Source organism: Palaemon carinicauda, chromosome 13 (genome assembly GCF_036898095.1).
Source record: "Palaemon carinicauda isolate YSFRI2023 chromosome 13, ASM3689809v2, whole genome shotgun sequence".
In the NCBI taxonomy this organism is placed as follows: domain Eukaryota; kingdom Metazoa; phylum Arthropoda; class Malacostraca; order Decapoda; family Palaemonidae; genus Palaemon; species Palaemon carinicauda.
The window spans coordinates 30,705,041-30,718,521 of record NC_090737.1 but is presented as its reverse complement, the minus strand read 5'-3'; the positions used below and the strand labels follow the sequence as shown (position 1 = coordinate 30,718,521).

At 42.9% G+C, this 13,481-nt stretch overlaps 1 protein-coding gene across 7 annotated transcripts in view; it reads right to left on the bottom strand.

Moving 5' to 3' along the window:
• Window positions 1-9,122: 9,122 nt before the first annotated feature.
• Window positions 9,123-13,481, bottom strand: part of LOC137652255 (mitochondrial ribosome-associated GTPase 2-like) — a 65,349-nt gene continuing 60,990 nt past the window's right edge. For all 7 annotated transcript variants that reach the window (XM_068385517.1, XM_068385515.1, XM_068385519.1 and 4 more), the window contains exons 8-10: window positions 13,092-13,239; window positions 12,791-12,875; window positions 9,123-9,477 (exon numbers count right to left, since the gene is read on the bottom strand). In XM_068385517.1, the coding sequence (XP_068241618.1) occupies window positions 9,343-9,477; window positions 12,791-12,875; window positions 13,092-13,239 (368 nt within the window). In that variant the 3' untranslated portion in view covers window positions 9,123-9,342. The remainder of the gene's footprint in view (window positions 9,478-12,790; window positions 12,876-13,091; window positions 13,240-13,481) is intronic.

Genomic DNA, 13,481 nt, shown 5'->3' with positions numbered 1-13,481 from the left:
CCCCGGAGGTGAGAAGGTCCGTCAGGAGGCTTTGCTGTTCAGGATCTTCGGGGTCGACGGAGGCTTGTACGTTTACTAACGTGGAGGCCCACCAGTCCAGCCATGAGGAGACGTTAACTAGGTCCCGCGACATCTCCTCCATCATGGCGGCTTCCGTAGGAGAGAAGCAAACTGGGGCTGAAGAGGCTCTTTCGTCTGAGCCGCCTTGTCCTAGGACGTCCAAGGCTGGGTCCACTCTACAGGGGCCTGGGCGACGCCCTTCCGGAATGTATACTTTACCCTGCGATTTGAGGCCCTGGAGCAGTTTCGAGGCACTCTGGGACTTGGGGGCCTCTGCATTGCTGGCCACCAAGTTGTCTATGTACTCCTGCCCTAGTACCAGGTCTGGGGCAAGAGGAAGGGCCAGGGAAGACTTCGGAAGGGCGGCGTGATGAGTAATCCTCAGGAGGCTTGACCTCCAGGAATCACCCTTCGGAGCCGAGGGTTCCGTAATCCCATGGTGCCTCCTGATGAGACCCACCACTCTTCTATATGCGGAGTCCTCCGACGGGGAAGCTTCTCCTCCGTCAGCCGAGGCTTCGGCCTGGAGTGGGGGCGCTGGGTTGCTGGTCCGGCAGACCGGCCGTCCAGCCCTTGGGTCCAGGGGGCCGTCCTGTAACGGTAGTGAGCTCCATAAGAGGGTGGAACCCGCGGCAAGGTGGGTACCGCCGGCTCAGGGAGGGCCCTCGGTTGCCCTAAGGCTCTGGAAGCGGAGGTCACGGTCCCGGTGGGCTGACCCGACAACGGGAACCGTTCTTTCCTACTCGATGGCCGCACCAGCTGGGCTGGTTCGGCCAGGCTGCCTGCTAAGAAGCGCGTTTCCCCCCGCTGGGCGGGGTGAACCGGAGGCCTCGAGGACTTATGCCTCTTCGAGAGGTCTTTCCTGCGTGCCAGATCGCGCGGTTCTAGGCTGTGCATAGAGGGCGGCAGCCTAGACGCACGTTCGCTGGACTGAAGGTCTGGTGAATGAAGCATCTTGGACTCTCCCGAAGGCACGTAGACCCAGGCGCCCCCGGGAGAAACACTTCTCTTATACTTACGAGACTGGGAGCGGGAGCGCTTCCTGCTAACCCGCGACCTTGACCTAGAGCGGGAATGTTCGCTCTCGGACAGCTCCCTTCTCCTGCGACGCTTCACCCTGACTTCCTCCTCGGAAGATGAATCCACTTCCGACGAGTCCGACGACGCCACGTTTCTCGCGTAACGGCTGTTAGCGTGATCCGCGGGGGATTTTCCCCGACGCTGGGTGCCCGAGATTGAGGGCTGGAGAAAGTCCAGGGTCACGTCCATTCTCAGCGGTGACCTCCCTGTCGTCTTCGGTAGCTTCCATCCGAAGGCATCGCTACTCGGACGGCGAACTTTAGTTTGGCTGTCTCCTGGCGGGGGAGAGCCCGACGCACCGGCCCACGAGGGCGGCGGGGACTCTGAGACTACAACACTGCCCCATAAGGGGTCTTCAGAGGACGCGTGGCCCCCCATCACAAGGCCTGACTCACCCGAAGCACTACCGGGCCCTTCGTTAGCCCTAGAGGGGCCCGCCCTTGGTTCTTCCCTCGCACTGGATTCCCTGGGAAGAACGCCTTGACCTTCCACAACACTAGAGGCTTCTTGCCCTCTCCTCTGCGAAGGAGACGGAGAAGCCGAGGCTTCGTCGGACCGATCACTGGCCGACGGTAACGAAGATACGACACTAATCTTTCTGGGGGAACGCTTCGAAGATTTCTTCTTTTCAGTACCGTAACGTACCCACTGGATATCATCCCAACCTACGCACTCCGGACACGTGTCCGCGGAGGAGCAAACTTTCCCCCTACACGTGGAACAAAGGGAGTGAGGATCTACCTCTGGCTTTGAGAGGAAAGCCCCACACGACTTTCCGGCTCTAGGCCCAGGGCAACGGCGAACGTGATCCATCGTTCGCACACGAATGGTACAACACTAAGTGAGCTATAAGTACACTGGGGATACACACAGGGTAAACGCACGGTAACACTTGAGAATAACGCACTGCGAAAAAACACAAGTCCCCACGCTGGAAACATGTGGAACACAAACGCGCACAAAGGATCGAGAGAGACGAGAGTGAGCTGTGAACAGCTCACGACCAAGGAATTTAATGAGGAGAATGACCCAGAGAGGCAGTGACCTGCCCTAATCCTGCCCTCGGAGCGCATTCCTTGGCGGCGGGGGTAGGCCTATGTAGAGAACGGAGTAGGGGGGTAACGGCGCCAAAACCTTGGTCGGGAAAGAGAGATCACAAGTGACTTCAAAGAAAGTAGTTCTCGGTAAGTATTTTGTGTTGGAACAAATATGCTTTTGAAACACGCGCTGGAGAACGCGGACGATGTTGCGTAGACACAGGATGAGGATCGCTGGAGAGCTCAGGAGACTGATGGCGCGCAGGGTGACCAACAGGGACTGCAGGATGGTCAGAGACCACAGGAGAGCGCTGGCGAGCAGGAGGGCGATGATCCTCAAAAGAGCGCTGACGCTCAGAAGAGCGCTGACGAGCAGGAGAGCGCCTGTGCGCTAACACTGCAGAAAGGCGAGCAGAAGAATGCTGGCGCGCTAAGCGCTCTTCAGGAACCACAGGATGTAGGATGTCCTCAGGAGAGCGCTGACGAGGAGGGCGAACATCAGGAGAGCGCCGGCGAACAGGTGAGCGCTGACGAGCAGGAGAGCGCTGACGAGCAGGAGAGCGCTGACGAGTAGGAGAGCGCTGACGAGCAGGAGAGTGCCTGTGCGCTAACACTGCAGCACGTGAAAGGGAAGAATCCCTTTGCCCCGAAGGGACCGTTGCCCGTCGGGTGACGAGTTCCCCAGAAGGTGAAGTTCTAGCAGGAGTTGGAGAACGGTCTGCAGAGAGGTCCAAAAGAGCAGGAGCTGTAGGCTGAGTACGACGAGGAGAGTCCCCTTCGGAGGAAGAAGATCCAAAAAGGCGCCTCTTAACTCCCTTATAAGGGGAAGGGAGGCCCTTGCGACGCAGCGGACGGTGAGCCTTACGGCGAAAGCAGCCACGGGGAAGATCATCAGGACCATCAGTCCTCCGAAGGGGAGTCTCAGTCAAGGCACTTCTCTTAGAGGGAAGCTGAACAGCAGAAGAGCCCGTAGGACTAACTTCCCCCTTCGAAGGATGTACGGAAGGGGGAGGAGAGCCGTCAGCACCATCATCCTCAACTGCACCTGCAGACGATTGCCCAGCCCCGTCGGAGGCCTCTGCCACCACGACGTCGACGATAAACAGAGGGTCTACCTCTGCTACCGCCGGCGACTGCTTAACAGCGGCCCCCAACGAGACAAGGTCAATCAAGGCGACCCTGGAGGGCAAGCCCTTAAGCCCCAGGGAAGCCCAAATCTGTAAGAGATCATCATTAGACAATGAATTATCAATAACCTCCCCCGGAGGAGGAGGGGGAACCGCCCCGCTATGGGAGGCAACGCCCTCTCCCACCACCCAAGGTCGGGAAACAGAACTAGGGCCTGCGCTACCACTCGGCCGACTCTCCTTAGGAGCCGGACGAGGGGGAGCTTCGGAGGAGGTTTGGGCGGCGAAAGAAGAGTCCCGAGAACCTTCCTCCTTCAAGGCAACCCCTGAAGGAGAACGGTCTCTCTTGGACTTCTTCTTACGCCGGCGGCCAAACCTCTCCCACTGGGAGGCAGACCACTCCCTACACTCCCTACACGTTTTCCTGGTCACACCGTCGGCCCCGACACTGAGGGCAAAGGGTGTGAGGATCCGTCTCCAAAGCCGACATAAAGGTCCCACAAGGGCGGCCGGCAACACCAGGACACGTACGCATAGTAAAGATAATAATAATCGGTAGTCAATTTCAAACACACACACAAGCTGTAGTAAAGAAAAAGCAGAAAAAAGATTAAAGGCTGTCAACGAGGACGATGGACAGACACGTCTGTTCATCGCCGAGCCAAAAGTGAAGTGAAGCAAGTCACCGGTGTGTGGGGGGGAGGGGTAGTAAGCTACCCTTCCCCTACCCCCCCCCAACTAGCGCGGGGGTAATTAACCCTCGTTAAAACTATTGGCTCGTCATTTCAGCTGCGCTAAAAGGTAAACCCAATGTAAATAGCGTGGTTTGTATTTCGGTTACGGAACAAATAGAGTGTTGGGCATGAATGTAAAGAGAGTTCTGTATGAGAAAGTGATTGTACCAACTATGATGTATGGATCGGAGTTGTGGGGAATGAAAGTGACGGAGAGACAGAAATTGAATGTGTTTGAGATGAAATGTCTGAGTATGGCTGGTGTATCTCGAGTAGATAGGGTTAGGAATGAAGTAGTGAGGGTGAGAACGGGTGTAGGAAATGAGTTAGCGGCTAGAGTGGCTATGAATGTGTTTGGCCATGTTGAGAGAATGGAAAATGGTTGTCTGCTAAAGAAGGTGATGAATGCAAGAGTTGATGGGAGGAGTACAAGAGGAAGGCCAAGGTTTGGGTGGATGGGTGGAGTGAAGGAAGCTCTGGGTGATAGGAGGATGGATGTGAGAGAGGCAAGAGAGCGTGCTAGAAATAGGAATGAATGGCGAGCGATTTTGACGCAGTTCCGGTAGGCCCTGCTGCTTCCTCCGGTGCCTTGGATGACCGCAGAGGTAGCAGAAGTAGGGGATTCAGTGTTATGAAGCTTCATCTGTGGAGGATAACGGGAGAGGGTGGGCTGTGGCACCCGTAGCAGTACCAGCCAAACTCGGTTGAGTCCCTTGTTAGGCTGGGAGGAACGTAGAGAGAAGAGGTCCCCTTTTCTGTTTCATTTGTTTGATGTTGGCTACCCCCCAATATTGGGGGAAGTGCCTTGGTATATGTATATATATATATATATATATATATATATATATATATATATATATATATATATATATATATATATATATATATATATATATATACAGTGATGCCTCAGGATACGAAATTAATCCGTTCAGGATGCGGTTTCGTATCCTGATATTTTCGTATCCTGAGTCGCGTTTTACATGTAAATAGCCTAATCCGTTCCAAGCCTTATAAAAAGTCACCCTTTCTTTCATAAACACGCCAAACTGTAGTAATAAACATGCAATGCAGCTATTTCTATCATTCAATAATTAACACAACCGTTAAAAACAACCTAATCCATTCCAGAAACCACTATGAGATTATTCAATAATGTAGTTATAGCCAAGTTATCCCCCCCAAGCCCAAAGAAAACGGTCCGTTTTCTTTACTACTGTATAAAAGTTACGGTACTGTATGTACGTAAAGCATTTAGATCAGTGAAGGTGTATTGTTACCTGTACGTACACCTAAATTAATGATTGATACCAGTACACTCTGAAAAAAAGGTTACAGTTAATTAGTGTAACAAAAAAGTTGAAACTTACCTTTTGATTGAGACGATGTCCGATAGCGAAGTCGCGGCAGAGGAGGATGGCATAAGGCAGAAAACGTAACAAGTGACAGACTACGTACAGTAATTTACACACTTAACACATTAACACTTAAACTTTACGAAATAAAAAAATGGAAGAAATAATTAACACTTAACATTACGTATGGAAAACTATAAAATGAAAGAAAAAATTACTTTAACACTTAACGGTAACATAAAACTTAAAATTGAATTTTTTTTTTTGTTGCTTTTTCATAACTTTACGTTTTTCTTATTTTCTAAATCTCTTCTACTTCTTCATCACTTTCTTTTTTCTGTTTCTTTTCTTTACTTTCACCTTCTAATTCTTCATCCCTTCCTCTTTTCTGTTTCTTTTCTTCACTTTCACCTTCGTCTTGGCCTACTAATACCGCTGGCCTCTTTAATAAGAAACTATCCATTGAAGCTTGTTTCGGCCTACTTTTCAACACATTTCTAAAATGCGTTAGGCAAACGTAATATAATACACTACATAACGAGTGACAGACTACTACAGTAATTTACACACTTAACACATTAACACTTAAACTTTACGAAATAAAAAAATGGAAGAAATAATTAACACTTAACATTACGTATGGAAAACTATAAAATGAAAGAAAAAATTACTTTAACACTTAACGGTAACATAAAACTTAAAATTGAATTTTTTTTTTTGCTTTTTTATAACTTTACGTTTTTCTTATTTTCTAAATCTCTTCTACTTCTTCATCACTTTCTTTTTTCTGTTTCTTTTCTTTACTTTCACCTTCTAATTCTTCATCCCTTCCTCTGTTCTGTTTCTTTTCTTCACTTTCACCTTCGTCTTGGCCTACTAATACCGCTGGCCTCTTTAATAAGAAACTATCCATTGAAGCTTGTTTCTGCCTACTTTTCAACACATTTCTAAAATGTGTTAGGCAAACGTAATATAATACACTACGTAACGTTATATACAGTCTATGTATAGTAAACACTAATACAGTACAGTGCACAGTAACGAATGTTTATTAACGATAACACGTGGCGTACGAATGTACTGTATATTAACACTAAGTCAAACAAGCGAAAGCACACAATGTCTGTTAACGATACCGCGGTCGGAACGAAAAGAGAGAGAGAGAGATGAACGCCAGTGCGTAGGCAAGCTGGGATAGTTGCCGACCAATAGGAAAGCAGGATCTTATGGCGTCAGCTAGCGTCTGAGTAGAGAGATAACCAATGGGTGAGCGGGAGGCTGTAAGTGAGTCTACCCAAGTTCAAAGTCAGGCGGCGCGCGCTTTTTGAAATTACTCTCGGCGAAGAGTTGGGATCTCGTAAGGTTTTCGTATCCTGAAATTTTATCCGTATCCTGGGGCATAAAAATCTTCGAATCACTTTACGCATCCTGAATTTTTCGTAAGCAGAAACTTTCGTATCCAGAGGTATCACTGTATATATATATATATATATATATATATATATATATATATATATATATATATATATATATATATATATATATATATATATATATATATATATATATATATATATATATATATATATATATATATATATATATATATATATATATATATATATATATATATATATATATATATTCATAGTGAATAGACAATGTCTTAGTGGCATCCAAAAATCGAAGATAGTTTCTTTTCAGACAGAATGTCCTGCAGATAGTTTTCAGGATAACAGCAGAAATACAATTACTTTTCTCTATCTATTGTTTGGTTCAGACACATACTTCAGATCACTTCGCGACTACACTTCAAAATAAAGGTTATGGTGGTGAAAATTTGATACAGAAATATTTGGAAATTCGGAAAACATTCAACAAATATTGGTAAATGAAAAATTTAGATTCTTTGAAATGGAATGGTTGCGGTGGCCGATGCGGTAACATACCTGTCTGGTGAACGATAAACTGGGGTTCCTTTGATCGCTGCAACCTCACCATCTTTGTGGGGGAGCCTATAGGTCTATCTGCTGAATCATTAACAGCCATTGCCTGGCCCTCCTTGGTTCTAGCTTGGATGGAGAGGGGGCTTCGGTGCTGATCATATGTATATATGGTCAGTCTCTAGGGCATTGTCCTGCTTGATAGGGCAATGTCATTGTCCCTTGCCTCTGCCATTCATGAGCGGCCTTTAAACCTTTAAAATATAAATACAAAAATTCAAGATCATTTTTTAAAAACCTGCTTGCTACTATCATGACCGAAACATTCAGAAAGGAGAGGTGTTCATTGGTTCTCTTCTCAGGCATAGAGTTCAAGAAGCTGCAAAGCTGAAACATCCGTCGTAGGTCCTTGACTTACTGATCACTGATAGCTCTAGAAAAAGGGTTGTCGATATACTGAAAGTAGACAGTTGGTTTCTTCATTTGCAAAAAAATATGATCCTCTATGACTCACATACAAACGTTCATGACCTAAAATCCTTCGGGGATCCTACGGTGATGTTGTTTTTATAGAGGAGAGGTAGCCTTAGCTATCAGCTCTCTCAACAAGGTTTCAGAGTGTTTCCCTGAAAAACCTAAGGAGGCCAAAGCCTTCCTTAGTTTGAATTTGTCGGCAGTGGTATATATGGCAACTTCCGATGGGATGCAGTGAATATTGGGGTAACCCCACACGCCACCAGAACCTGAAAAGCCCGGGTCCTTGCTCCTTATGCATATTTCCAGGGGACCAAGTCAGGGGCCTATGCAGAAGAATGGCAGTAACAAATGCACTCAATGAGATAATGGAAAAAGCAAAAGACCTCCTTGATGTATTCTTGGGTGTTGCCCAGCCAGATCCCAAAAAAGGCTTAGCTCTCTTACCCCTTTAAGGTATATGCCTGACACTATACAAGAGGACACAATCTACACTCAGCACACAGAAATGATTCAAACAATCATGCACTCTACCAGAAGCCCAGAGAGAGAGTGGATCTACAGCTGGTTTAGCCAAAAACTGGAAGCAACGATCACCCTTTCCTGGCAAGTATGAATTTCTTGTTTCATATTCATAATTGCAAGCAGCAATTAGCACTCACTTTCTGTGAGATAATGATGAAAAAGTTTGGTAAGGGCACAAAAGTTGCTCCCAAAAACAAAAATGAAGAGCTTCTGACAGGTGGGGCCTGGGGTTCTTCGCTCACGCTCACCACCTTTCATTATCTACCTCATTAACAAATTCAAAGGCCGTTCCTGCTCCTGCTGAAAACATAATCCATATTTTAAATTATGAAAGGTTTGTATACGTAAAGGCACAATTTAAAGTCACATGAAAATTAATTCAAGATATAGTATATAGTACAGTATTTCAGAAACAATTAATTTAAGAATCAACCAGATTAATCATTTATCTTCCTACTGTATTTAGATATATGGAGCTTCTCACATTTACTACATGTCATAACAAAGCTCACTGAACAAAATCAAATGTTTAAAACCACTTAAAACAAACAGTGCCTGCACTTAATTTTCTCATGAGCAACAAAACTGCAATTGAGTCTTCTGAAAGTACAAAATACTCATCTACCTTGTCAGATTTTCCTGTTTTACCATCAACCAGTAACATTTCTTTTGTTATTGATGCATTCTATTCTCATTTCTATGGTTGTTCTTTCTTCTTTCTCCTAATTACTATAGCATATTAAGCCTACTGAAGGCACTTAAAATGATACAACCGACAAAAGTCACATTCTTTATTTTGATAAATGAAGAAATGGCAAAGTTCATGAAAATGCAATAATATAATATGGATTTCAGTTTTTCCATGTCTGTAAAACAGATTATCACCTTAGCTTTTTATATATTGAATTGAAAAAAGGCAATAAAGAAGTAAATATAGCATCATATTGTAAAAAATAAATAAAGAAAATTATATATAAACCACTATATACATTATTGAACATAGTGTATCAATCTACACTTTCTCCATTGTAATCCACGAGAAGTCGTAGTAGAGAAAGCAGTGGTACTAACTGTTGACCCATTTTAGCACTGACAGGTACAATAGGCAAATCAATCATCTTTGTCAGATCAGCCACATTTTCCTGCAAAAGTATTACACATCAAAAGACTAAAGATAGAAATCATAGTGATGTATATATTTAAACTTTGAATGTTAAGGTGAATATTATACAGTACTTAGAAAAAAGATGGGGCAATGATTAAGAGATCTAAGATCTTTTAAATAATTTAGTTATTTTAACTATTTTTTTTAACCCTTAGGGCCTATCTGAAAGTTTTAACACATCAGTTGAAACTATCCTAGGTATTAAAATTTTCTTTACAGTATTTCAAATAAAAAAATGCTATCCATTTCAGAACACATGATCATAAAAAAAATCAATTCAGGATCATATTAAGAAAAAATAAAAGCAGTATGACATGAACTAATTTTCTTGCATATTCACTTCAATTGAAAGACAAAGTCCCTGTTTTTTAGTAACATTTAACATCTATTATGCCAGTGTTTCTAACATTTATTCCTTGTGGATCAACAATTCATGGAATATTAAACTGACTCTTCCTCCCAACCACCATATGTTAGAATTCTGGTTTTACTTGATCAAACTATAATATTTTTAATTATTTAAAGAAATACAGTAAAATATGCCCTCCTTATCTGCCGATTAACAAACCACAGAGATTGACTTATCCACGATAAACCAATCGGTACTAATCTAAAAAAATAAAAGGAAATTCACTTAAACACAGTCATAAAATTAAACGATTGGTCAATCTACTCAGAGATGAATATTTATTCTCCAAGAGCCAAATGGAAAGTCCTCTAACACACCTTTAACCCTCCCTGAGATTTCTGATTTTAAAGATAAGGAAAACAATCTTTAGATTTCTTATGCAAATGAAATCATGGAATCATTTAAATATTTAGGAACTATGATCTCTAATACAGGGATCTTTGGAATTTGAGTTTAATGAAAAACTGAAAAAAGCAAATCAGCCAATGGCTTGGTTAAGTAAAATTTGGAAATCATATCACCTGAAATTACATATAAAAATCTGGCTATATATCAGTTTAGTGAGATTTGTGTTACAGTATGGACATGAGTTGTGGTATGATAATGAAACAATATCCAACAGATTTTGCAGATTTGAAAACAAAGCCCTCAGAAGAATATTGAGAGTTAAATGGCAAGACAAGACTATAAACGAAACTATCAGAGAGATTACTTCTTGAGTGCCATATGTGGATGAGATCATGGAGAGGGGTAGATGGAGATGGTATGGGCATGGTCTTTGCACTCCCCAAGAGAGATTAGTTCACCAAACTTTTAACGGGGCTCCGCAAGGCACTAGAAGAGTTGGAAGACCTAGGCCTACATGGCTGAGGACTATGAAGCGTGAAGTAGGTGATGATGAATATTGAAGTATTTATATAAAAGCTCAAGATAGAGACGAGTGATGAAATCTAACCGAGGCCATTTACTTCAATTTGGAGTAGGAGGAGATGATGATGATGATGATGATAGACACAATTGCTGTCAACAAAATGAAAAAAATTTTACATCCATAAAGTTTAGGGTCTCCTATCATCCATAAAATTTCTTATCTGCAGGAGAAGCTAGAATGCAATACACAGACATAAGGAGGACCAACTGAATTAAAAATCTTTTAAGTATTTTGCATTGGTATTTTCCATAGTCTTTAATATGAATGCTCTTTCAGGCATAAGACCAAAGCTTGAAAAGGTTTGGGAGAGGTATGCCTAGGGGCATGGAGAGATACCACAGTTGTGTATAGTTTCAAGCTTCAGTTCATCTTTTGGAATCACCATATAAGCTCAAAAAGCACAATGTAATAATGCTTCCCAAGCTTCAAACTCAGTGTTGATAGAGTGGTAGAAAAACTGGAGCCCAAAACAATAGTTAGTATTGGTATACCACAGAAGACCCCACCGGCATACTCTTCTAAACCTTTTCAATTTTTGGTAGTTTTTTAACTTCACTTAAAAAGTATCCACACTAAATTTTTAAGGTTTGTATACCCGTTTGTACAAATATACATTTTGACAATTAATAATAATTAAGAATATTTCCTTTAGGCTTCCAATCCAACTTTTCCTCTTTTCTTCTTATTCTTCATTTTTTTTAAGGCTGGTCTATAAAAGAGCATATAAGTTACCTGTTCTACAATTTTCACATTGAAAAATTATCATATTACATACATACATATACCAAGGCACTTCCCCCAATTTTGGGGGGTAGCCGACATCAACAAAAGAAACAAAAACAAAAAAGGGGACCTCTACTCTCTACGTTCTTCCCAGCCTAACAAGGGACTTAACCGAGTTCAGCTGGTACTGCTAGGGTGCCACAGCCCACCCTCCCCCGTTATCCACCACAGATGAAGCTTCATAATGCTGAATCCCCTACTGCTGCTACCTCCGCAGTCATCTAAGGCATCGGAGGAAGCAGCAGGGCCTACCAGAACTGCGTCACAATCGCTCGCCATTCATTCCTATTTCTAACACGTTCTCTTGCCTCTCTCACATCTATCCTCCCATCACCCAGAGATTCCTTCACTTCATCCATCCACCCAAAACCTTGGCCTTTCTCTTGTACTTCTCCCATCAACTCTTGCATTCATCACCTTCTTTAGCAGACAACCATTTTCCGTTCTCTCAACATGGCCAAACCACCTCAACACATTCATATCCACTCTAGCTGCTAACTCATTTCTAACACCCGTTCTCACTCTCACCACTTCGTTCCTAACCCTATCTACTCGAGATACACCAGCCATACTCCTAGACACTTCATCTCAAACACATTCAATTTCTGTCTCTCCATCACTTTCATTCCCCACAACTCCAATCCATACATCACAGTTGGTACAATCACTTTCTCATATAGAACTCTCTTTACATTCATGCCCAACCCTCTATATTTTACTACTCCCTTAACTGCCCCCAACACTTTGCAACCTTCATTCACTCTCTGACGTACATCTGCTTCCACTCCACCATTTGCTGCAACAACAGACCCCAAGTACTTAAACTGATCACCTCCTCAAGTAACTCTCCATTCAACATGACATTCAACCTTGCACCACCTTCCCTTCTCGTACATCTCATAACTTTACTCTTACCCACAATAACTCTCAACTTCCTTCTCTCACACACTCTTCCAAATTCTGTCACTAATCGGCCAAGCTTCTCTTCTGTGTCTGCAACCAGTACAGTATCATCTGCAAACAACAACTGATTTACCTCCCATTCATGGTCATTCTCGTCTACCAGTTTTAATCCTCGTCCAAGCACTCGAGCAATCACCTCTCTCACCACTCGTTTTAAAAACAGTTACTGATGATAATGGAAAAAAAATAATTTTCTGCACTAACCTCTGAATTCGGCAAGTCAATTTTGTTTGCAACAATAGCATGGGGACGTTGTGAAAGCCCTTTTTGATACTGCTCCAATTCATGCCTAGAAAATATTTTAATAATTTGTATCAAGACATCACCATTATGAAGGATAATAATGATTAATAAATGCCAAGAATCAATAACGAAAATATATTTTACTCATATACAGTTTCACTAAAAGTTAATTAATATTTAAAGAGAATTATGAATACTTAATCAGATTATTTTTTGCTAAAATACTGATAGTAATATTACATTGAAAACCATTTGAACTTACATGAGAATTTCTAGTTGCCTCCATGGATCTGGTTGGGAAACATCCAATACATACAGAAGACAGCTACATCTCTCAATATGTCTCAAAAAATCTATACCTAAGCCACGATTACGATGTGCACCCTCAATTAACCCTGGTATATCAGCAACTGAAAAATAAGAGGGTAAATAATTTCATTCTACAACACTTATGATAGTGAGAAACATTTACAAGGTAATTCCTATCAATATGGTTAAGTATCAAGTCCAACGAAGCCCATTTATACTTGAAATTTGCTTTGTAAGCAAAAACTATAGATGCAGATGTAAATTTAACTACAGTAAGGTGTTTGATATGTTAGAAACAGACTTTAACTCAAAAAAGGCTGCAAGGCTAATATTAAGTGGCATT